At 37.9% G+C, this 26,999-nt stretch overlaps 1 protein-coding gene and 1 long non-coding RNA gene across 2 annotated transcripts in view; one reads left to right on the forward strand and one right to left on the reverse strand.

Moving 5' to 3' along the window:
• Positions 1-26,999, forward strand: part of LOC128853494 (uncharacterized) — a 97,608-nt gene that overhangs the window by 51,711 nt on the left and 18,898 nt on the right. Inside the window, exon 3 of the long non-coding RNA XR_008452063.1 lies at positions 7,166-7,327. This is a non-coding gene — a long non-coding RNA (uncharacterized LOC128853494). The remainder of the gene's footprint in view (positions 1-7,165; positions 7,328-26,999) is intronic.
• Positions 1-26,999, reverse strand: part of CDYL2 (chromodomain Y like 2) — a 61,327-nt gene that overhangs the window by 10,783 nt on the left and 23,545 nt on the right. Inside the window, exons 2-4 of the mRNA XM_054078885.1 lie at positions 17,755-18,346; positions 8,752-8,969; positions 1,617-1,789 (exon numbers count right to left, since the gene is read on the reverse strand). Coding sequence (XP_053934860.1) covers positions 1,617-1,789; positions 8,752-8,969; positions 17,755-18,346 — 983 coding nt within the window. The remainder of the gene's footprint in view (positions 1-1,616; positions 1,790-8,751; positions 8,970-17,754; positions 18,347-26,999) is intronic.

Below are 26,999 nucleotides of genomic sequence, written 5' to 3' on the forward strand. Positions count from 1 at the left end.
TCAGGACATCCTAACCACTGAAAAAGCGAAGTGTATATTTATTTCTATTCTTATTACAGTGTATTTTCCATGAGTTGAGTCTTTTGTTCACAGAAAGCACAGAGTGCGCTAAATGGAAAACGTAGTGTATTGTTTCCAGAAATACAATAAAAATCTATTTCCAGTGGGCCTGAAGCCGACATTCTTGTCAAGGAGTGGTACACTGTACCATTATTTCAAAAATCTTCTGAGTTCAAGGATGAAAAAAATGAGTATCATAGTCTGGCTTATACTCATTTAAATGTTGGATTGATAAGTATACCTGTATATTAAATGTGTGTAGATAAATGTATACATATATAACCATACCTATCTATTCAATATTTACATGAATAATATTGAATTTGTATCCACTAATGGGGTGTAAACATGCCTGTTTTCAAACAATAACAGTGATTTTCCTCCCTCACGTTTTTTTTTTGGTTCCATGTTATTAAAAATCCTGCACATTTAAAAAAGAATAAATTAGGATGTACCCTTCAAAGGGTTTTTCTTTTTTTTAAACATCACTACATGATATTCAGGCATAGCTGGGGTCTTAAAAACAGGTCATTATTTATTATATTTAAGAAGCAGATTTTAAATTCAAAATAATTACTACAATGAGACTTTCGAAAGTATTAAACTGAGAATCGAAACCGATGGGCAGTAGATGTAACCAAGATAATTGGTCTTTAATATATGTCATGTAATAACTAAACCTGAACTTACGTTATACTACTATATCAAAAATAGAGATCTGTTATAAAACAAATCCTTTAATATTCCTTCATAGAATTGTTGCATAAAGTTTTAAAGCTCTCAGAAGATCAATATTTATTTGTAGGAAGCTGAGGGGAAAGGGGACCAAATCCTCTCCTGGTACAGACTGGTGAGATATCATTGGCTTTAGAGGAGTAATGTTGATTTATACTGAAAGATCTGCCAAATACGTATAAAGTGTACCTGGTGGATAATGGAAATATTTGGTGATATGCAGACTGATTTGTGGATTGCTTGTCATAAACCCTGGATTTCTATTGCGGTAATGTAATATATATAAGGAAAGTCACATTTTAGTTATGAAAATAAAATTACATTTACATACATATGAAGTAATTTAAATGTAAGAAAAAAGAGTGGAGACCCTTGTAATAAGGTTCTGAAATACAGTGGCAGACTGCTATTTGAACAGAATATGAGTGAGCCATGGATTCCCATTTGTACTGAAATTCATTACAATGATGAACATTAAAACAAGTAAAATATCTGCTGTTCAGGAACCCCTTTAGAACATGAAGCGATAGCTAATTTGGAAAAACAACAACAAAGTTGTATTTAAATTTGGAGGAATGATTTGAAATATTAAATACAGAAAATTGGAGTAAAATAAATCCTTGTGGATATGAGCACTGGAACAAAAGTGCCTTCTTTTCTAATAAGGAAAGGTCCAAGGTTCTTCTTACTAAACAAATTTGTAGGACTATCATTAGAATGCAATCAACACTTAAATATACAACATTTTTGGACCTGATAAATATCGTTATAATCACACACTGCATTTCATAATTTAGAGATCATAGGTAAGCTTGGGTCACCTTATAGCTTCTGCAATCCTAGTGCTTTCCTTTCTTCTGTCATTGGATAACCTGCCAATTAAATATGAGTAATCTAGGCCACTACAGAATACACTTCCCACTGCGCTGAGAAGTAAGAGTTTACTGTCATCAGCTGATGCATTGCACAATGCTCTCCGAACTTCCTTCATGATCTGTGGATAAAGAAAAGTAAACAATTCGACATGCATGCCGTTGCAATATCATTTCCCTACTTTTACAAACCTACTGATTTTGAGCGACTTACATTTTGGGCACTATTAATACTAAACATCAACTATATATATTAATATAATTTTACTATACTTAGAATGATAACACTGAGAGTTTACAAAATATTTTATATTTGAAAGTGCTTTGTAGATGCTTACTAATTCAAAGATTTGTTTAGAACTTGGCTGTTCTTTGCTTATTCTATGGGAAATCCTAGCTAGCTTATGCTGTTTGATTGCAATTTAATAACTTCAAATATCAATTTTTTTATTTTCTTTGTGTATATTCAGTGTACATCACTGTGTCCTCAGTAACACGGTTATCACAACAATAGCCTATTAACCTCAACAGGTTGTAAGCAAAATCTATAAACACCAGTTTTCAGTTTTTCAAGTTCTCTGGTTTATGTGACTTCAACCAGAACAAGGAGGGACAAGAGGACATCATATACCTCATCAACATGACAAATACATTATTCGTTTATCCGTGATCAGTGATATTGTTAAAGACTACAAAAGCTAGAGCAAAAAAGCCAAAAGACATTTTTACACGAATTTACAATAGGATCAAGCTCTTAATTGCACCATAAATCAAACATATAAAAATCTGTACAGAATTGAGCAGCTGGTATTGTAAGAAAATGGCCTTTCATCTGAGCAGAATGGTTTTCCTAATAATTTTTAAAAGAAAATATTATTTCATAAACTTATAACGGGTAACTTTATGTTTGGTCACAATTCAGTGTAGTTTTTAGGCTGGAATTTATTTCAGATTCCCCACTCATCTTTAGTGATGTGCACCTTACTTCAAGGGCCATGATTTCATTGTATGGCACCTTCTGTGCTGAAACAGAATCCCATGTCAAAGTATTTCCTACAGACGGGCAAATTTTTCTCTTTTGAACTGAAAGATTTGCAGTTAGTGTAAATTTGGGTAATAAACAGCAAAATGTGGTTGGGGGATTAAATATGGCTTCCATGTGAGAGAAAACCAAGATTTTTAGCTTGTGGTTATTTTTATTCACTACTTTCTGTTTCAAAAAATCATCTCTGAAGTGCCTCACTTAAGAAATGTCCCTAAACACGGAACAGACTATTAGAACTTCTGCGGCTTGTGAGACCAAGCTGGAACTTGTATATTCAAACCATACTGTGCAGCACTACCTGCCTGCTTTCCATTTTCATGTGTCTGCATGAAAATGATTTTTACTGGCTGCTGAGACTGGGACACGAGAAAGCAGGTGGTTAACTTCTAGGTGCTTCACTTTTACAAGTGCACTTCACAACTCCTGTAATACTTAGTATGTGACAGTGGGTGCGAGTGAAGTAATTTAAAGCAGCAGAATTAGGAAGTGTATTTGAAATTCTTGTGCAGGTGCAAAAATCTCATCAGTCATTTTACAAGTACCGTTCATTCTCAAAGTCTCAAAGGCTGCCTCAGCCCTCAGTTGGTAAAATCATGGCAAAACTGCACATTTGGTAAAAGGGGAAAAAAGGGAAAAAAACCCCTGAGACCTCTGTTCAAAGTTAAAATAGAAACTTCTGAAGGTGGGAGATGTTAGAATGAAAAAAGAAACACATTTTGACTTTCCTAGTTCCATGAGACTGCAAGATTGTCCTCTTAGTTTATTTTAAATGTTCCTAAAATCTGCTCTCTCTAAGGCAGGATGTGCAAATAATATCAGAGAATACCACGCAAACATTCTTATATACAATGAGAAGTGTTGCTTTAAATATGATGCCAAGATAGGATCCGCCATTCAGCAAGTTTCCTTTACCATTCCCCTTCCTCCAGTGATATTTGCATTTGTACCGTCTCTTTGATGTTACCACTGCCATCCTTCAAACACATCATTACCATTACAAACCTCGCTCTTTTTTACCTCACCCCTCACTGCTCTGGATCGCTTCAACCCATCAATAAGAACACCAAACTGCTGAGCAGAGGTCATCCTACTTGTAATAAAACCAATATTCTGCTATCACTGTTTTTTCAGTGTTCTGGAGAGGGTGGTATTAAAGGTCCGTTAGGCACCGATTTCTCAAGTATAGTTGAAAATGGGAAAGCTTTGGCAGTATTATGGATAGTACTGCTGAGCAGGAATGGAAATTTAATTCCACAGCTCCACTAGTTTCTAGCAAAAGGGCACAGTATCAGAAACCAGAAAACCATAAATTATCGGTATTTCAGTCTGTAAAAAGTAGGTTTTTTAAGTATCTGTACGTTTGTCATTAACTTTACATGAAAAGGTGCTTGGAGGCTCACCAGGGTACCCCAAAGCCAGCAAAGTAAGTTCTCACTCCCTTGTTCTATGCTGTGATTCCTTAGCTGGCACAGTCCAAATTCACCTGGTCACCTTGTCCTTTGGCCGAGTCACAGCCAGCCAGATGCTACTCCTGCTTCTGAACACCTTGGCATTGTGGCTTTCCCGGATTATCAGGGTATGCATATTTCTTTACAGATGTTCACATCATTATAGGAAAGCTACTAGCAATAAGATAAAAAAGACGGGTTGTCTGTAGCATTACGGAACCGTGTATGAGACTGCAGAACTGTGAAGTAAATATCATCTTAGTTGAGAACTGCTGTCTGTTTTTAAGCACAGATTCCCATTTAATGCAGAAGTGAATTCAGTTTGCCAATAAAGAGACACTACGTGTCTTTGGTTACATTTCTTTGTCAGATTCCACGTTCTTTTCCTCTCTTGCATAGTCTTTAACCCTTCCCTCATTTTGGTATAGCTACAGCATTTCTCCAATTAAATTTAAATGCCTCTGGTGGACTCTATAGGGCTCTATAGCAGCATTGCCTGCTTCCATAGTTTTTTAAATTGGCTTTTTATGGTCTTTTAGTTAATTTTCAGTGGTAGGGACAAATATAACTGAATGCATCTGACTAAAACTTCTCAGGAAGCACAGACAAAACAGCCCAGGCCAGTAATTCATCTTATGTTAATCTACTGAATTATAAATTTAGACCAGGCCTGATACTTCACTTAGTGTTTTAGTGAAACCCAAATATATAATAAAATTATCGCTTTCTCAGAAGTTGCTTCTGTTTTTAATCCTGTCAAGAAAATATGCTGGTTGCTTCTTTACCAGGACACTTTCTATTGCAAAATAAACATAAAATGTTTGAAAACTTCATTAAACTTCTAAGAGCTTATTTTAATGCCTTCCACTGGACGTAGGAAATTTTAAAGGGCATTTGCTGCCCTTTGCTTTCAATATTGTTTACATTCCGGGAAAATCAGAGAGCTGGGAATTTATCACCGTAATTACAGAAAGTATCTTGAACAGAAGTCTCTTGTTCATGTAAACAGAAACACTAGTTTAAACGGTTAACTTCCCTGAATCTCTAAGGATTCACTGTTGATATTCTTAAAGGTAAATCTTCTGTAAATATTACAGTAAAACAAAATTTATAGCCATTGAGTTGTTCTCAGAAGCTTTTCCATGCTTGCACCGTTTCACATAAATACTCTGTTTGTTACTGACTGACTCCTTGCGCGGACAGATTCTGAGTCCTTTCTGTTTGATAAAGGACGTGGGTACTTATCGGGCTGGCTTCAGGCAGGAGTACTGACCAAACCCCACAATTTGTCTTTGCATGCAAGAAAAAATACAGACAACAGTAAACGGTACTTGCCTCTTTTCCTGTTGTTTTATTTTTAAGTTAGAAAAAGCTGTAAGTGAGGAAAAGTGAAGGCAAACCAATGGTCCAAAAAGCACCTGGTAGAACTTCAAACCCTGTAATTCTCATGGCTAGAAATTTGAAACCTGGTTGTTTTGTATAAGAAAGGTACTGGAGTAAGTTGTATCAGTCTTCAATGAAAACATTCCATGTTTAGGATATTTTTACTTTTAATTCAGGGGAATATGATTTCCTAGCTCTATTAATAGCATAAGGTAAAAACTCCAGATGGATCCCTTTAATTTTGTTTGAAACAGAATTTGATTCCTTGAAATGTGCCGAGTTAAACCAGCAACATTATCACTGGAGAAAGAACTTCAGAAGCAGCAAAAGACCCATGAGGGAAGATGCCCTCATGGAATTGATAATGATGAAATATTTTACATATCTATTGTAAAAATGAATTTTACAAGTAGAAAGCCTAAGCCACTGAAATAAAAACAAGCTGTGCTGTTTCATGACACTGGCTTGGAGGCTTTATAAGGTCTTGTAAAACATAAGAAGGAATTTCTATGGTGCCCTGAACATTTCTGTAGAAAAAAACTCAGTTACTGGAGTGGCACCGAGCCAACCTCAATGCGTGCAAATGCTGCTGGAAGAAGCATCGGCACATTCCATGCTGAAATCACCTGCACAAACCCACAGGTGTGATGTTCTTACCACAAACAGGGTAAAGATTCAGGCAGGCTTCTCCAAGCTCTTGTTGCATTTTTTTTTCTTTTTTTTTATGGATAAGTTCATTAAGTTCATTATTTTAATTAAATTGGCATAAACAGCAGAGGCCAATTGTTGAACAAACTATTAAATTTCATCTAAAGACTAAGATAAAGAAAAAAAAGGGAGGCAGCGTTGTTGAGGGGTGAGAGTGGTTCTGTATAAGTTTAATTTTATAATGATTGTGGGCAGTGCACTCCTTAATTTTTTCCTAACATAGATAGCTAAGAACACCCAGAGCTCTGTTCTGACCACACCAAGCAGACAGTAAATTAATCATTTGCTATTTGACAAACATAATTTACTAAATGTCTAATAAAGCCTGAAGTTAGCATTTCTTTTGACAAAATGAAACACGCTTTCTTAATTTTGTGGGTATTTTGTGTTTTTTTCTGTTTATTCACTGGTGATAAAAGGTGTCAAAACTGAAAATGTTGTAAACATCCCTAAAATTACTGTCAGTTTGTCTCAGTTACGGCTCTGAGTAACAAACTATAGGGACAAGGCATTCAACATTTTCCTCCTTTCAGTTTCTTGAATTTTTGCTGTAATTGTTGGCAAGGATGTGGAATTACCAATATTGAAGGTTCAGGATTTTGTGGTGTGAATGATCACGGGCTGCAGCCTGGACCCAGGCCAAACAAGTTGTTTCACGTTTGCCAGCAAGCAGCCTTCAGAGAGCAAGAGCCTTCAATTGCTCTCAGCCTGGATGAGTTTTAAACAGACAATCTCAATGTGGAGAACTCATTACCTTGATTAATTCCTGACCATCCAGATCCTAGCCAGTAATGTAGTTTTCTAAAATGTTTTCTAAATGGTTTTGAGTGAGCTTCAATAAAGGTTCCAGAAATAGTCTATGCTGGTGATGCAAGAGGAGGATTATCCTATGCTTACTATTTATTTTTTCACAGAGGTGGGGTCTCGGCATAGTGAAAACTTCAAAGAATAAAATGGATTGGTTTGGCAGACCTGAAAAGCCTAAATGAATTCACTGGTTGGAACATTTGAAGACTGCTGATATGGAACAGCACAGCCAGCATCGTAAAGGGTGTTATCTGTTCAGCATGAACATAGTAAGTCCTTGATTTCATACTTTTTCAGGCCCTTGAGCTATTCGTTTGAACTACCCGCAGTGTCAATTAGAGGTAATTAATACATGGATGGAATGATGGATTTGATGCAATCTAATGTGTTTTAAGGAATTAGTATTAAAAGCAGGTGTTTGGTGTTCTGTGTTAATTACCAAGATAGTCTTTTAAAATATCACATAGCTTAAAATCTAGGAGTGACAAATGTGTGTACGAATAGGTTTAACTATTTAGCATCTGTGTATTAATTTCCATGTGTGGGTGTGCATTTAGAAAGGAAGGGGAGTCAGATTTAGGGCCCATTGTAACTGCCAGTGGTTTTATCTGAAGCTCATTACAAGTAATGAATTTCAAAATTATTCAGTTTCTTATTGAATAAAATAATTCCTCAAAGCTATAATCTACTTTTCTCTCAAATGATGTTCAAACTAGTATTTCATATACTCTCACCTTGAAGACAGAGCTGTAGTGCTGTGTCTAGAGGGCAGAAAAGGTAGAGAACTGCCACACTGCAGGCACCTTGTGGAGGAACTCTGCCTGCGTTCTAGAACACTCAGACGATGAGACGTGGTGCTGGGAGGCAGCTCCTGTTGTCTCCTCTGCAACCTATGGCAATCCCTTTTCATCAGGCTGTTACTGCCCACCTGGAACAGGGCTCAAACATGTTCTCTGCCCTCCAGGACATGTATCCTGATGCAGCTATTTATTGACACCCTTTTGTTCTTTCAGGGGAAAAGGTAAACCAGGCATTGCCGCCCCCTACTCTGCTTGGGATCACAGGGAATAGAAGGAAAAGCTTCTCAGCCCTTCCGGTGACCAGTATGTGTACTGGAGTAGTGCAAGCTACAAGTCCAAGTTGGACTCTAAGTTGTTTGGAACAAGAGAATTCATTGATATTATTTGTATGTTTTTATGCAATTCAGCTGAGAATACAGCCCCAAATTGGTTAAAATTTCATAAATAAGGACTCAAAATGACTTAGAGAAAAAGAAATCAAGGATCAAGGTATATTTTTAGAATGACTATCTTAGGATATAGCCTGAAATTCCTCTGTATGCAACAACTGGAGCACCATTTAAATTAATAAAATGAAAGGGACCAGATTTCTCCTAAGGACAGTAAATATCAGTAGCTTCAACATGGAACCACTGCTTCCTACAACTCCATGATCGAAACACAAATTCTGCCATTCCTTCCTTTACTTCTAATTTTCAGTTTCAGACATGTAAATTAAAAATTAATTTCCACTGCATCCTTTTTGATAAGAATCCCAAGTGTGAAAAAGTTAGATATATTTGAACTCTGTATTTCTTTTTTTAAGATAATCAATTAATGATAAAAATGCAGCGTCTCCACAATAACTCGCATACTAGGATAGCTTTCTTTGGCTCTTAAGGCAACACGCTTACCTCTGGAGTCAGCGCATTGTTATCTGAAGTCTGACTCGACAGCAAAATATGTGTGAAACCATCTTCTTTCCGGACCACAATGTCCCTGAACCGGCAGTTACTTTCATTTTGACGTACGCTGTATCGTAGTCTCTTATCGAAGACATAATCTTTCTCTCCGTCTAGTTTCCTTTTCACAGTGCTGTGTAGATTCAAGCTTCCATTGGCCAGAGAAGAACCTTTGAGATGGAAGGAATCAAAGCATAATTATGTCTATGCCTTCAAAGAAATGGAGCGATACTGTCTGTTAGCTTAAACAAAGCTCAGTATTTACAGTAGCCTCTACGTGATAAATCTGATAAATCACACTATGCCTGGCCTGTCAAATGTGACCTCAAGCCGTTCTCATTATTCTGTATTCCAACATGCAGTACTTTTTGTTCTCTGACCAGACAACCTCAATTATATAGCCTGTAGGACTTGTACCCTTAATGGGATTCGGTTCTGCTTTGAAGATGAAGCTTATTGTACCATGGTCTTTCATATAAATTTGGAGTGATCCTTGAATTCATAGGAAAATTCTAATTCAGCTTTGGAAGAAATTGAGATGACCAGTTTAGCCCAAATCTCAAAGTTACGTTGTCTTGCTTTTACAGTGACCAAAATGTCATTGCTAGTTTCAAATGACAATCTGAACACACACTTGCTGCACATCTCTATGGGACTGTAAGTTAAGGGAGCTCTTGCTAGGCTGACACAACCAGCAGTGGCTTCCGTGCATCCCTTTGGGTAGCATTAGAAGTAGGGGTTAGCCACCCCCTCTGCTCTGATCCCAAGCTTCTGCACACTACATTTACAGTAACAATAATTACTGACTTTTGACTGAAAGATATGATATTAATATTGGAATTTGTACACAGGAAATATTGATGCTGATGACATTTTGAAGGGTATCCAGCAGAAAGGAAAAAAGGGAGCTATGACAAGAAAGATATTGCTCCTCCTTAAAACAGATGAGAGGAATAATGTGTTAATTTTAAAAGACAGTTTATTCTGCCTTCCACTGTCTATGAACTGTAAACTCTTATTTTGCCTATGTTTACAGTTGCTCTGCAATGGACAAAACCTCACAACTGGTCACAATGCTGAGCCAGAATGTTGAAAATATCCTTGCAAGATATTTATGCAATTATCCTTTTCTAATGGCAGGCGTTTCACTGGTACGATTGAAAGAAAAGCAGAGAGAGGCTGTTGAGGAACAGAGATTAAAGTCACTCTGTTCATTGAAATAGTTTCCAAATGTGTATTTTGTTTAAACAGACACGAGCTCACAATATGCCATATTTAAGGAAAGCCAAGAAAGAGCTGAATGAAAACACCTTTGTTTGTTCTATTCTTTACTCCTGCCAAAGCTGCCCTGTTTCAGCTTCTGGTATAAAATATCCAGGCATTTTTAAAGAGCACATGACGTGAATATTAGAGCACAGATTTACAATTTATCATTTAAATGACCACTATCCAATTAAAAATACTCCTTTGGAACAGAACTGAATGATTAATTCATGACATATTACTCTCAAACCCAAAGTCACGCCCATTTTGGATTAGCTGCGTTTCAGCTTGAGATTTCTGTAAGTGACTGAACTGTCTGATAGCTTTGAGTTGGCAGTGGCCTGTGGAATTGTTCACAGTGTGTGAAACGCCTACAGTTACAGTTATATGACATTAAAAATCTATAGAGTGCTTAATTGTATTTAACTGGTGCATCACTTGGCTCATCATGTAATGTGTGCCCGTGTGTACACATGTATAGCTGCACACAGAAATGCACAGCTCTTAAAAGTCTGCTATTTCAGCTATTTCAGTCAATTATAAAACTTTTTCATTGTTAAGAGATGCCATCTAAAGTATCGCCTATATTGAACTCCAAAAAGGATTTAACGGTGCAATGCAAACACTGACAAATTGCATTAGATTATCACTTTGAAAAAAAAGCATTTGAAGCCAGAATAATTTGAAATTTGTCTTCTTGACAAGAATTATCTACAAGTGCAGAAATCACCATGTGCTCGAATTTTAAAAGGGATGAATAATTTCTTCTGTGTGTTTCTTCTTTTTCAGAAAGTTTTGCTACTGCATACATTTTGACATGTATTCTTACAAACAAAAATCAACTTTTGAAATTACTGATCGAAAACTAATAGTATTTGGAATAACATACTGAACCAACTTAATTATTTGATGTAGGTAGACTTCTAAATATTGCATTTTTATCTAGTCAAGCCTTACTATGTTGCTTGAGCCAGCAATAGGACACTAACACGAGAAGAATTGTATCTCTAAACAAAGTGTAAAGAACTTATAAAATCAGAAGTGCAAATGAATGGAAGATGTGTCATACCAACTATACTGATTATCTACCTAGTGCTGAAGGCAATGCTACATCTGTTTTAAATACAGATGGTAAGAGAATGGTAGAAGGTTAATTCACACAGATCATACAGCTCAACAAAAAGCCTGATATTAAGAATTTTATTTTTTGTTGTATTCTTCTTTGAGTAATGCAATCAGTTTGTAAATTAAATATATGATGTAAGAAGCTACCACTTATAAAAATACTTTAACTCTCTGTATGACAGCTGACAGAATTTTACCAGAGAAAAGAAAGATCTAAATTAAATAGGATTGAAACATAAATGGAAAAGTGTCATTTCCAAGAATGGATGGTTCACAGAACAACATATAGTGAGTAAATTGTTGTTTCAGTGCATACTGTGCATCCCTGTAATCTTGCTTAATCTGATAAACCGGGGAAAATGATCAGCAAAATCCAAAGGCAACACTCGAGTAAAAGCAGGCCACTTCAGCATGCCTGTTGCACAGATATGACGAAGCTTCTGAAGGTTTGTTCTGGAGCCACTAAAGAATCCTGACTGCCTCTGCAAGAGAGTTAACAGTTACCACCTGCCTTAATGCACACAGGGTAACTGCATCTTCATGTGCCGTGATGAGAAATGACCGTGACATAGGAAAAAAGAGACATTCTCAAAGCAATCTATACTGCATGTGAAACAATTTAAGGATGTCACAAATTAACTAAGAAAGCTTTAAGTACCGCTAAATATGGTTTACTGGCTTAGTAGTGGGTATTTGATGCTCAGTCTAAGCACAGAAAGAAAACTGAACAGAGGAATGAATATATTCCTTCCTTTAGTGGGAGTTTGATCTAACTATTACCTAGTTTTTAATCAGCAGTAGAACATGTGAGATACCTAAAAATATGCTGATACTTAGAAGTTCCAATATTTTTTAAGGGAACTACAGTTATTTCCAGACCACTGGTCATCAAGTAATCCTTCTCCAAGAATGGCAGTAAAGAATGCTATTATATTTGAAGAGAAAACGCAAGCTTGGCCATTTTCTGCAGTCCCTTCCTCTACTATCACCTCTATGTCTTGTATAGCAATATGATAGTATTCACTCTTCCTGTTTCCTTCAGTATTTGCTCGTGGACCTTCACATGGATTTCTCTAATCCTCTTTTGAGCCTGTTGATGCTGTCTTCACAGCCTCCTATGGTATGAGTATGAAGTTGTGTAGCCACTAACAGAGAAGAATTTTCTTTCATCTGTGCTTTTATCTGATCTTCGACCAGTTTCAGTAAGCGGTCCCTAATTCTACTGAAGAATTTAGTGAACAACAGTTCTGCATTTACTTTATCTGAGACTGGATGATTCTGTAAACTTTGATCATATTCCCCCCTCAGCCTTACCCTCTCCTAACTGAAGACTCTTTTATTCCTGTAATCCTCTTCATTTTAGTTGCCTGTGCCTGCATCTTCTCTGGTACTCCACTGATGTCAAAGGGAACAACATGTAAAGATGTTGCTGCTGCTGCTGTTGGTACTAGAAACTGCTTATGACTTCAGATTGAGTCTGAGACTGGGGCTCCATCATGTGAGTCATAGCAAAAAACACATTAGAAATTTGTAGTCCAAAAAGATGAAGCAGACAAAGAGTAGGAGAAGAAAGGGATAAAATTTTGCAATGAGCCTCAGATCAACTCAATGCCTTTGAGGACTTGGATCTTCCCATCTCCTTCCACAGCTTCTATCTGGTAGAAGAGGACACGTCAAGCTACTGTTATTTTCAGATATATCTTTTCTTCATGTTTCATTACAGCCAGTTTAATGGAGCTGTCTCTATGCCACTGCCCTCCATAGCGGTCCCTGTGCGGTAGGGAGCCATACTGCGACACGACCTGGTGAATTGTTCTGGCTGGAAACTTACCCAGCAAAACCATGGTTAATTTTCAAACAGATCAGGTTCACCTTGTAGCCTCAAGAATACCAAAGCCAGTGCAGGGAAAGGGATGGGAATAGTGATCAGGATATCATTGGAAGGAGGGTTGGACTGTTCTTTTTGTTAGGAACATGCATTTGTGCTGAATGACAAGGATCATAGAGCTAGGGCTTTTATTTTTCTAGGTGAAATAAACCATGCTCCCTTATTCTCCGTGGTAAAACAGCCTGGCATTCCTCAGTCTTCCCAACAATCTTCCTCTGTCTCCTTTTTGTCTTTCTTGTGGGTAATGGTTAATGCTGTACATACTTTAAAGCAGTGTTCTGTTGATAATTTACTAATAATTTCAGACTTCTCCAGCAAAGGGAGCATCTGTAAGATATCTAAAAGCAATGAGAAATCCAAACTGAGAAAGCAAGCATATTTGGTTGTCTTTTACTGCCAGTATTGCTCCAGAATAAATAAAACAGAACAAGCTAAAAAAACAAGAGGAAGCAGTGACTAAGTTCATAGAGAGTATTTAAATTAAGGGCACCATGAGACTACTAAGATTTTCATAATGGAGAAAAACAGTGGTTAGTGATACATGACAAGCAAAAATTCTTAAGCAGATGGTACAGAAATAGAGCAATGTAGAAAAGGGAAAGAGAAAATTAAAAGGGGATGTTTTTAGATGCTGTCAAGAAACTTGACAAAACAATCACTTTCAATCGCAATATCTAGAGAGAAACAGAAATGTGATAACACAAGACAACAAATGTCATCAGAAAGAATGGTATTGTTAGCTCCTGGAAGCATCAGTGGATGTTCTCCCACAGAGTTTTTCAACATTTTCCAATTTGTAGACCCTAAAAAGTAACTGTCAATAAAGACGACTCTATTGTCCTTATGATAGCATGTGTGGAAGTTAGAAGAGAGGTTTGGATAAGAAAGGTTTGTCCCAATGCCAACAAGGTTCCAGGCCTCTGCTGCAGTACATATATGATTTTGTGCATGCATACATTCATCTTTCTTCGATAAATAACTTACTGCTGAGAGTTTTATGTATAAGTTGAGCAGAAAACACTTGTATCCAAGTGTTTGCATACACAAAACCAAACACACTGGTGAAGTCCATTCAAGGAATCATCAAAAGCTAGTTCTCAAATAGCTATTGTTTAAACAAAATTGGCATACCACAGACAAACAAAATAGATATTTTTTTCATTAGTTGTAGTTTATAAATTACTAATTATATTCCGTGGTTCAACACATTTGTAATTAAACATCATTGTAATATGAAAGAATGCTGGTTCAAGTTGATGGGTTTTAGAGGCCTTCCACTATAGGCCAACACTGGTAGCAGAGCTGGGTTTTCAAATTGTGGGGAACTTTTGAGTTTTCCACATCTAGGCTTCACCTCAATAACAACTTAGAATTTCTATATACATTTTGAGTGCACTTGTACATGTACTATGAAATGACTCTGACATTCAGCTGAGTTGAATACGGGCAATCTCAAAGCTGACACAAATGTCTCCTTCATTGGATTCTGCACAGGACTGCCTGGGAGCCACAGCTTCTGGGAGCCAAACCCAGGTCCCTCCAGGCTCCCTCTCTTCCTACACGTAGTGCCTGGGAGCCCTGCGAGTGCTAATGGGGCATGCTGGGCTTCTGGCTTACAGACTCGGTGGCAGACTGCCTGAAACCTCTGGCATAGCTGGCTGCCTCCGAGCGAAATGTGGGAGTCCTGCCAAGCACACTGCCACATTGCTCCTGGTCTCAGGGGACAAAGCCTTGGGAGGTTGGCTCGGATTTGGAGAAAGTTTTGAAACTCAAGATGTTTGCAACAAAACTCCTGTTATTCAACAAACTGGCATTTTCCTCTGAAATGTTCTTCATTTGCAATTTCTAAAATTTCAGACCAGTTTTTAGTAGAAATCTATCCTGTTCAAAATAAGTTTGTGATACTAAGAGGACCCATGGCAGAATCCCACTGGCATCTTCTGTGCTGCTTCCCTGTGAGAGTGAACAGTGAGGGAGTTCAGCAAATTGTTGGACATGTTGAAGAGTAGTGCAAGCTTCCACAATTCAACATTTCAAATGATGCAAAATACTGTACCAGGAAATGTGGCTTCTCTCAAGCTTGTAGGGCGGTATTGGAAAAAACTAGTATTTTTATTTTGACCCTTCTTTACCAGTTTTTGTCTGCACTTGCTTTGGTAGTTTCATCTCGCCCCTTTGTGGTTTTTTACACTATGCATGTGCTGAGTTTCACAAAGCAAGACTGGAGGAATCTCTGACCTTGGGAGTTCTGCTGAGTATGGGTTTTTCAGATGAGAATCAGGTAGAGATTTAAAGAACTTTTGCTTTCGCTTACATGAAGGTCACAATGCAAGAGAGAAAAAAGAAAAAATTACAGAAGTGACAGCTTTGGAGAATGCAAAGCCCACCATAATGACATGTTTTAAAGGAGCTGCATATGTTAGACCAGGAGCCCTCTGTACGTGGCAGAACACCTGGCTGCTTAGGTAAAGCAGCTTTCTACTGAAATAGAGCCCTCTTACAGGGATTACTTAAACAGAGGCTAGTGGATGCCATTCATTAGCTCTTGTGGGGACAAATGAAAGGCTCATTTGACCTTTCAGTTCTCTGTGGCCCTTTAGTTCCTCATTAGAAACAAAAGATTCTACAATATGGGGATTAAAGATGCACTTTATATCACAACTTCCTCAATGTATAACATAAAGCAAATACTCAAAAAAACTTCATTAGAAATGTTAAGAAAACAAAGAAAAATAACTTTATACATGTATGTTATTAGATATGCAAGAAGAAAACATAAAAAGAAACAGATATGTTTTAAAACAGTCTGATATGAGCTCAAACTCATCAAAACGCAAAAGCCTACACTCTCCATTTTAAGTGTCATTGACATCCTCTGGGCTACTCTGCATGTGAAGCTGACCACGCACTTTGATGGTCTGTGAGTCTTTAACAAGATTTTTGATGCCTGGATTGAACGATCCCAGCAGTTGCAGCATGTAACTAGTAAGAGCAGGCAAGGACAGTTCCACACCCCTAATCAGGTAGCATTTGCTAGGTTGCCAGTAGGGTGGAAAATGGAAAGCAGGGTGGTACAATTTATGTTGACTTTTGAAAAGTTTTTGGCAGGGCAATTCACAAGAAGCTGTTAAGGAAACGAGTGCTATCATGGGCTACGGGAAGTGGCTAATAAAAAGAAATAATTGGAACAAATGGTTACTTTTCATCACATCAAATGATTAGTAGCTGGCTGCCCCAAGGACCTGCAGAAGGATTAGTTTATTTAATGTATGTATTAATGAACTGAGAAGAGAAGTGTGAGAGGAATATTTGAAGGGAATACAAAATAAGTAGAGTAAAATCTAGGAAAGAATTTGAAGAGCTTCACTGAGTCATAAGAAAAGGGTGAATTGGCAACAGTAAAGCAGATTAAATGCATAATGAAAAGAATTGTACATATAGCTGTGTTCTAAATTGAGTGTAACCAGCAAGGGGAAAAAACCTAAAACCAACTGTGTATCACTCAGTGAAAGCCTTTATGCAGTATGTAACAGAAAAAAAAAATAATTCTCAAAAGGTTGTATCGCCACTATATCAGTAAGCAGTAGGAAATCATTTGGAACAGCTCCTGCTGTTTTCAAAAGGTATTAAAAAAAACCCCACACACCAAAGGCACAAGAGGATACTGAAAACTACCAGAAATCTGGAAAGACTTCCACGTGGAAGGAAGGCTGAAAAGGCTGGGGCTGCCTACAGACTGACAGGACATATTCCCCTTTATCCTTTCATATAAGGACAAGAGCTTATTCAATGAAAGTATAGGTAAAAAACCCTCACCTAAACAAACCCCCAAACCACAAAATCAAGTAAATGTGCATCTCATTATTAACTCCTGGACGTGACTGCCACAAAGCATCATTGAGGCATTAAGTTCAATAGGATTTTAAAAATAAGAAAAGATTGGACCCGTATAGCCAATGAGAACCTACTCAGTTGCATTAAACAGCTTTGTATGTGCAGAGAACAGAAACTTTATTCTTTGAGAACTAAGTTGGTCTGTAACTATGAGGATTAGAAAGAAGTATCTCCTATTTCTTCTCATTCACTTCAAGGGTGTTTGTACCTTTCCATCAAGTGTGCCTTGTAACTTCTGATGCACCCAGTCACTGTCAAGAGACAAAGGCCTGGCAGCTCTGAGTACTCCTCAATATGATGAGTATTAATACTGAGGAACTTGAACACTATTCACTAACACTTCCCAGGATACTTTAGCAAGAGTGGTATTAAATCTGTTTCTAAAATAATCCCGATCTTTCTAGATCACTGGGGCTGTGCACACATAACTGAGAAGTGATTTGTTACTTGGTGATACACAAACCCAGAGCTGCAGTATCATACATACCTTGGCTGTCATTTCCACTCTGTGCTATGTCATTTCCCCACAAGAACTTTACACAGCAAAGCCATGCAACAAAGCCCACATTGCTTCACATCGCTCCGTGGTAAACGGAAGGAGAGAAGCCAACAGATAAAAAAATGGTATAATATATGGGGAAAGAACATGAAACATGTTTACATGCATCTCACCAGATCACTTGTGTGGCATAACAATGATTTTTTGTGTGAGTGGACTATTCTGTCTGCAGTTGCTGCAATTACCAACCCACCTCCCTCAAAAGACTGTAGTTTAAATTACATACCAATTCCATTCACAACAGGTGAATCATTACTAACTTCCAACATGCTGGACAAATTTTGTTCTCCTTCATGATTATTTAAATCCATATTTTGCTGTTGTGAGCCATTCCCAAAATGTCTAGAATCTTTTTCATGACTTCCATCTCCATTCTGCAGGCCATTATGTGGCTTTTTCAGTGGCATGATCTGTAAACCGCTGGGAGTAGTTCGGTAAGTCACAGTTTTAGCAGCCCTGTCATTAGCAGCTGCTGTCTTTGCTGTGTATCCTCTTTTCTGTTTTTGAAGAGATGGATTAATTCTCCTCCTTTTGTGTGTTGTCCCTTTAGACTTCCCAGATTCAGGTCTATGTGATATTTTCTCAATAGATGACCCTCGGCTTTCCCGTAAAAATTTTGGAGCACTGGCCTGTTTCCCATGTCTTGATCGCTTTTCTCTAGAAATGTGTAGTCCATTGAACTCATCAATAAACTCCTCACAATGTAGTAGATGATGTTCAGGTTCCCAAGTGTCTTCATTGCTTCCGTAGCCTTTCCACCTGATGAGATACTCCCATTTGCCCTTCTTATTCTTCCTTTTGTCTACAATCCTCTCAACCTAAAAGAAAAACAAAGAAGTTTCATATTAGAAAGAAAAATAGTTACTGAAAATGATGTTCTTCATTTACACGTAGGAAAGCCTCTTTGACATTGTAAAGGCACCTTAGTATTAATGAGATTCTCCTAAAATGTAGCGTCTAATGAACTGACTCTGACACGAAAAGCCACCAAGCCAGCCAAAATGTAACAACCTATATTACAGCTTTAAGTTTACCTTATTTTCACAGGATGCAGTCCAACATTATATTCCCATCGGATCCTATACAGACTGCACTGACTGTTGACGAGAACCTACCTGGTGTGAGTATAAACCGCTTGATAGAACATTTAGGAATCAATGTTAGATATTTCTGTTTGAAAAACAGTTCCCATGAACAGCCCTGGCAATAGAGAAAAGGAAGGCCATTTCCGCTTCTGAAAACATTAAGAGTTGTAGACCTGACCAAACCTGATCTGGGAACCTGCAACAGCCACAGTGTGAAGAAACAAGATTATTGTCAATGAATTCTTTGCAAATCTGGTTGTAAAATGAGACTACTATTGTTACATTCCTCAGCTGCCTCTTGTTTGGAAGAGCTAAATAAAGCATATTTTGCTTTACTGTCAGTTACTGATCATTCTCCTGGAACCACACACGCATTACGTCCATCCCCACACATCTTCACGTCTTGAAACTATCTTCAACAGAAATTAATTATAACAAGTTAAAATATTTTATACCAAAGAAATATTTGCAGTAGTGAACATCCACTTTGCTACTTCTACCTTAAAAAAAATTACATCTTTTATGAATGCAATATTTGAGTAAGTAAACAAAATTTGTGCCTGCACCAATTAAAGCTAAAAAAAAGGCAAATGAAAGGCTTAAAGGCAGGATTCCTACACAGGAGTCATGAATTTCATGAATCTATGTGAGAAAATGTCAGTTTGAGGGACATTTCTGCACCAACGGATAACGGACTGTAGTGAGACTGAAACTGAGTGTGAATTAACAGTATTGTGCTGTTGTGGAAAATGGTCTGTAGAGCTGAAGAAGCTGAAGCTGAAGAGCTCAACTAGTGAGTGCATATGAAAATTCAAGCACCATCAGTGGACAGCAAGTCATGGGTTTAAATTGCATCAAGTGAAATTCAGATCAAGTCATTAGGAAAGATGTTCCATTGGTGTAAGAACTGAGCACTAGAGTACGTAACATTGAGAAGGTATGGAGGGTTTTTAGAGCAAATGGTTTCTGTTGGACAAGCATCTGCCATGAAAAGTCACTGCTGGAAAATCGGGTTATGATGAGATAACTTTCTGAAGTCTCTCCGAAGTTTCATCTTCTGATTCTGTAATTTCTTTATTTTTTAAAAATGTGGCTTATGCGGGATAAAGATGCCATTAATGGAAAAAATATAACTTTTGTTAATCAAAAGCACTGTTTTTTATTTAGAAAAATAAATCAGTGCCCAGCTAATGTAATAGTTTTCATTGCTCTTCAAAGAAAAATATCTCTTGTGAAGAACAGCAGTGGAATCTGTACTGAGAATTTAACCTTGAAGAAGGGCAATCACAGCAGTGTTAGCAATTGTTCTTTTTAGGTCCCCTGTTAGAGCAAACCAGTGGATTAATTCTGGCTGTTCACTGGCTGGAACTGTACATTCTTAGAAATCTTGGTGGGTTCCCCAAAGGAGCCTAAATGTAATTAGCAACTAAACACTATGCTTCTGTCTCAGTTCATCTACATGGGAACTGTGCTAAGATCTCTGTCTGAGTCATAGTGGACGTCCTTCCTACATCTCCAGGACACTCAGCTACAGCATCCCAAGACGCTCGTTCCTGTGCCCTGTCTCATCCAGTATTTGCACTGAACCACTGCAGGAACAAAGCAAGGCATCCTCTTCACTCTGGATCTAGCACAGTCCCCTTCAGGATTGTTCAGCACGGCCAAACAGTCAACGAAAGCTCAGTGTGCGCAAGTCAGAGACCATTTGTCTCAAAAGAGGAAAAGTTCTCACAAAACAAAAATGAACTCGCATTTTTTTTTGTCCTCATTTGTGATGTGCAGCTTTCAACTGTCAAATTAACAGACTTCATATGATTGTGTTGTAGAGAGCAGCTGCCTAAATTATTTCTGCCTCTAAAATACTTCTCATCCTCCTACCTGGGACTCGCCAGAAAGACTGTACATTGAGCCGTGGAGCTCTGGAGTGGCCTGTGGGTTGTTGATGGATTTTTTACTTTAATTACTGTGGCTCCCTATACCAAAGAGCAAAACACATATATAAATATGTCCTGGGGAAAACATTAACTTGCTGCTAAACTCAGTAGACCACATCTAACATTACTGCAGAGAATTTGGTTTAGTCCTATTCTGTCTGTAGGAGATAAACAATATGTGCATTCCCCCTCCCTTTTTAATTCAGGAGTTCAGTCTTGGAACATCAACTCAGTGTCACGTTGATGCCACCGTGCAGTAACTTCTGTCGGCCTTTCCAGGGATTACACCAGTTGTGTTCCCCTACTTGCTTGCTGCAGGAAGAACCTCGGAGAGGATGGCCATTGTCAGAATTGCATACAAAGTCTTTCAAGACATGCACACATCCTTAAATTTAACAATTTCTCATTTTCACATTGTTGCTGTACTACAAGAAGGAAATGGGAAGGGAAGAGGTTTCTTGGACAGTGTTTTCTAATATGGGAAACACTCAAGTATTTTGGCGATGAGGCATTATGCATTTCAATTAAGAAGATAAAAGGAGAAAACATTAGTGGTTTTTGTTCATGGGAAACATGATACTGGCAATGGAGAATGTGATTAACCAGTTCAACACATCATTAAGGGAGAATTTATGAAATTGGGTCAAATTTAATAGATGGCTTCAGAAAAAAATATTCAGAAAGCAAATATATTTGGGAAAGACGAATCATTTCATTACAGCATTTTCAGAAGAAAACTATCAGCATTTCACTTCCAATTGAACTAACAAAACTAAAATGAAGAGGGTCTAAATAAACTGAAGACAAAATGTGTTGTTTCTGGTAAACCCCCCTCTCGGTGTATTGTTTTGCTGAGGAGAGAATGAAAAAAATGTGGGTTGATGCAAAATTAGTTTTTTTCCTAGAGTTTTTTGGATCAGCCATCATACCCACTGTCTTGACTAATGATGCACAAAAAGTCTGACTAAGTATTTGCCTCATCCTCATTACTGCCTCAGTGTTCATTACTGAATGCATCTGAGGGTAGCATCAAATATATTTGACTTCTCAATGTGGTCCCTTTTCTTCTTGGGCCTTCACTGATATTTATCCTCTTCAGAGTGCCAATGTGATCCTTCCCTGCATACAGTGCTTCAGTGCTGGCATAAATATCAGGGTTTTACCCACACTTGGTACTGTTGGTCCTGTTTTCCTTCTAGTCTCAGTCCACGGTAATAACAAACACCAATATTTTGGTTTTCTTAATGATGTATAATTGTTTTAACAGCTAGTACATAACGTAATAATATTTCTGCATTTCCTTAAGGTTTGAAAAATTCATCTTAGTTTTCTTAATAAGGAATAATTGTGTGACAGTGCGTGATTAATAGAAATAATACTTCCATTCCTTCCCTAGAAATAAGTACTACACAGTTCTGAGAATATGCAGAAAATATCTACGGCTTCAGTGTCCGATTTTCCATTCCCCCCCTCACTTCTGTCTTTAATGAAAACTGAATAACATCTTCCCCAAAGTGACCCTGAGGGTTACAGTTTGCCAAATCCTTGAAATCAGTTTGGAAAACCAAGTATTTAGATCTAATAAAACTGAAATGACTGCAAACAAAGTTTGCACAGTTATGAGAGTGCTAGAACTGACATAGACCATTACTTGCTTAGACACTTTCTCTCTTACTCCCTGTCCCAGCTAATTCTGGATGAATTAAGGTTCTGATGTGTTACCACAGAACTATGTTTAAAGGGAACAAACAGAATGATACCATGGCATCTGTGCAAATACATTTGCAACAGACCTTTTACCTTCCAACTAGCCTTAAACCTAGCACTATACCAGCTGCACAAACCAGGATGAAAGTCATAAATAAATTACCTTCAAAAAAATTTCACTTTCTAAACTTAATATGCAGTTAAAAAATACTAATCAACTATAGTACAAACATGCTGAGCTTCATAGACTTAAGTGTCATGATCTGGTAATCAAGTGCTTATACATGTAAGAGTACAATACACAAACATCTTCCTTCTCTGAAGACTCAAGGTCAAAATCACTCATTTAACAGTGCAGCATTACTGTTCACATATCAAAAACCCTCCAAGCCAAGTCAGAAAAGGGTAATTCCTACTGAATTATTTCTATAGGTAGAACTGCAAGGCTGGAGCACACTATACTCATCTCACACTTCACAGGAGCTCTACAGAGCCTAAATAAAAGTCCTGACGCTCCCAGAAAACACTTTCCAGGAGATCGATAAACTTGCAGAAAGGTTTGGAAGACTGTGTATCTACTTAGTGAATTCCAAAGTCATGTCCTTGCCTTTGACCATGCATATCTATGTAAACTATTTGAACTGAAATATGTGATGCTCAGATGGTCTCTCTCAGTGTACAGTATAAAGCAGCAGACTGATTTCATGACATACACTAAAAAAGTTATTTTCATTGCTATAAATTACAGGACTTTTGTGTGTTTTTTTCATTGGAGGTCTTTGTCCCATGTTGTGCCTCAGGGTATTGGGAGGGCATTTGAAGAAAGTGCCAAGGAAAGAAAGGCAGTAAGATTTCTGAGGGAGATAAAGGCCATCTCACTCAACATGTTTGTCTTTTAAAAAATATTTTCCTAACTTCCTCCTTTTTGCTACCTTTGCTTTAAGAAATAATGTATGACATTAGTTGTAAATTTTCTGCCTGCTTGCATTTTTAACTTAAATATTTGTTTCTCTTGTATTTGTATTCAGTTTCTCAAAATCTGGTAATGGGAGCCTTTGTTCCAGATGTACAAAACCGATGGCACCATTTCTTCTGAAGCAGCCAGTATTCACGCTAGAGAAATAATAGTGGAATGGGTGCTGGGTTTCTCTTCAGAATCTGACCCACAGTTTAAAACCAGAGTAGATCTAATCAATGTGCCAGCTATGAATCCCCCAGTAATAAATCTATGTAGTCACCTGGAAGGTCAAAATGAAAGTGAAAGGGCTCAACAGTCATAAAAATGAAAGGGAAGATATTCCTCATCTGAATTATTCATAGGCAAACATCAAGTGCATCTTCCCAGGAAGTTCAGTGAAGACCCTGCTAATATCAAGAAGACACTGCTTTTTATTCCCTTCCCTTTTTCTCTTTTTTAAGCACATGGATTTTTTTATTATCTACAGTCTTCTCAGATTTGGAAGAGGTGTTAAACTTGCTAGGGAGATCCTGAAAGTTCTGTGTTTCCACTAAAAAAAAGCCTATCAGCCTCACATTACAAACAGTTGCAAACCACTGCGTTAGGTATAGGTGTCCTCCCACATACACATATGAAAATATAATGACAGACCAAATAAAGGCTGTAAAAACACCTGCTACTCCCTGAATGCAAGCCTGCAACTTTGATCTTCCTCTCCTAACAGACAGTAACACCGAAGAAGCCTCCTGCTATGTGATTCCGTATTCCAGGTTTACACAGAAAGCCAGAAGTGCCCTGCAACTTAGTTGTATCTTACAGCAGTCACGTGGCAATTAGAAATTACTGCTCAAAGTGGTGTTTTCACTTTCCTAAGACTTTTCTGGACCCCATGTTTGCTTCCATAAATACACCCTGTCAGTGACCTTCCCTGGCGTCCAGGTAAAGAAACTGAAAGTTAAGCCTCACTCCATGCTTATGCAAGCAAGATGATTTCCTCTTTGTGTAAGGATTCTTCTGGCAGAAGGAGTTTGCCTTTACTACCAGCTTACATCAAATGAAGCCCTGGCTGATAGCCCACAGAAAACCAGCCAACCACAGCTCCCATGCAGAGTCCTATCTCTAATGACCATACGTCATTTTTCTTGGAAGTCCCACCTTTCTCTGAAATTCAGTCTCATGGAAACTAAAATTCTATTCTGATGTCTCAGCTCATTTCTGGCTCTTTTGAAAACTGCCCTGTTGCCCTGCCTCCAGTTCCACGTGAGGGCTGTGTTTCCCCTCTTGATGACATCGGTTCCCACTGCTGACCCTACTAACAGAAGGCATTTTCATGCCCTTGCAGCTTTCTCCTCATCAGAAGCTACATCATTGAAATTTCCCAGTTTGTCAAAGCCATTTCCCTCTCCCACCACAAATTTAAGGACCTAATCTGAACCACTTTCTGTTATTAGGATATTTAATCGTATGTGTGTAAACCAGACCAGTGGTGGACATACCACAATCATGATGGGTTTTGGAGCGAACAGGAATAAGAAGATACATGAGACTCCTGCACTGCAAGGGCATTTTTGATATACTGTCTTTTGGGAAAGGGCTGGAAAAGAAAAATTCACAGATGGCAGAGTGACCAGGAAGGAACTTCTTAGTCTATATATGTAGTCCCTGTCACTGGAGGTAATTTCATCACATAAAGCCTTACATATTGGATTTGTTCATGATGCAGAACATATTTCTGCCTGGGCTTCTTGTTGACAGGTTGCAAAGGAAACAGTTGGGTCATTCCTAAATGGAATAATTTTGTAAAAAACATTTTAGATCTTCCTTTGGAAAGCCAGACAATTTTCAAAGGTACTAGAAAAGTGCAGTAGAAATAAAGATATTCTTTAGCAATAGGTTAATGTTCTTTAGATGGAGGAAGAGAAGGATGTTTTCCTTTGCAGTTCAAGTGTGCATCCATGTCATGAGAAGAACTGTTATGCCCCATGGGGGAGACCTCTCTAAACGGCTCCCCCGTAAAAGGTTCAAATACCTTTCACTATTTTAAAGCATAATGATGCATTTCATTTATCAAATCCCCGTTTTCTACAATAAATCGGATCATTATTGGATTTCAGTGTTCATATTTCTTAAGGAAAGGAAAGCAAGAAACAGTGCATATTAAATTCTCGATGTCTTTTACGTTGAAAAGTGGCCAGTCCTGAACACACCCTCTACAAACTTTTGAATTTGATGATACTTTTATTTCAGTACTACAGTACAGCTGGTAATTTTTACTATACTGCTAAATTTGTTTTGTACATTACAGTGCACAGTTTAAACTTAGAAACAACAGATATTTTCCTGGTTTGTAGACCAACAAAGTAAAACATAAATGCTGTTCCTACCCACTATCATAGGAGGGATTTAAAAACACAGTTAGTGTAGGCTGCTAATCTAAGAGAACTGAGACATGGATGAAGCTTACTTTAAGCAGAATTGCTCCTGTGGTGTCTATTTCTGTGACAAGCACAGATGACTAAAAGATGAATGAGAAATCTAAATTCAAGGAGACAAAATATTTTGCTAAGTTCTACCAAGAGCTGGCAGTTTTGGACACATATATGGCTCTCTGCTTTCTAATACATTGTGGATGACTCCCTCCAGTATTTCTCTGCTGAATTCAATGGGATTCTCAAGTTTCATATCATTCAAGAGTAGGTGTATGGGAAATGCGTGTGTTTATCAGAAGAGTGCAGCATAACCAAGTAAGGACCTCATTCTGCCTATGCTTCCTTCACAGTACTGCAAGTCAGCAGAGTTGTTCCCAATTTACTTAGATGCAAGTAAAATCAAAGTAGGAATCTCTGTGATTGACTCCATGAGTTTTTTTTCTTTTATTTTAAAATCAGTTTATAGGAACAAGAGCAGGACTTGAAGAAACTTCTAAGCAAACCAGTGTTTATGTGAACATATCACAGTTCTTTCAGTAAAACCACTTGAAATTTGTTAAAAAATACACATTTCCAAGAGGAGATGGAAATGGTTAAGGAGTAGTTTTAAAAGAAAAAGAAGACTACCACAAAAGGTGCTTTTTACCACCACTAAAGCAATTCCAGAAATGCAGGAAGTAATTACTAATTTACATAAAAGTGGCACCTGAAATTGTTAGAAAAAAAAAACGCCGTTTTTCTTACATGTTCATTTGCAGTTTGTGCTCCTGTACGCTCTTGAGTTCAAGCTTATTTTAGTGTTCGGTTCTACAGTTCACTCAGTCTTTTCCTCCACCATACAGGCTTCATTCAGATTCAACTCAGGGCCAGGAATTCAGTTCAACGCTTTTACATCCATCCCAAAGCTTAGCCAGAAGTGAAGATTCCACACGAAAAAAACACAAAGGTTCAGCTATGATACAGTATAAATACACATTTGAACTACCCTGCTGCACTACCACTGACTCATTGCTTTACAAATGCTACTGGTACGACTGTCATAAAACACACCACATGTTCTTGTGTGGTAGGTAGAAAAATATTTTCTTAGCTCTTTTTAAAGCAAAGTGGTAAATATGAGCACAAAGAAGTGAAAGCTGAGCTTTTGGGGAGCTGTTTGTCACTTGGTGGCTTCCAAAGGTGCTGAGGACTTAGGATTTCGATGTGAGCACAAGCTTCAACTGTCCAGAGAGGCTTTACCAACGTCAGGTAACAACTGAGAATTGTCCGAGGGCAGCTTTCTGGCTTTGCAAAGCTTATTTGCCAGGGAAAAGATGAGAGACCACAGAGGGGTACAAGATGTTGCAGGGGGGTACTGG

Source organism: Cuculus canorus, chromosome 13, assembly GCF_017976375.1.
Source record: "Cuculus canorus isolate bCucCan1 chromosome 13, bCucCan1.pri, whole genome shotgun sequence".
Lineage (NCBI taxonomy): Eukaryota > Metazoa > Chordata > Aves > Cuculiformes > Cuculidae > Cuculus > Cuculus canorus.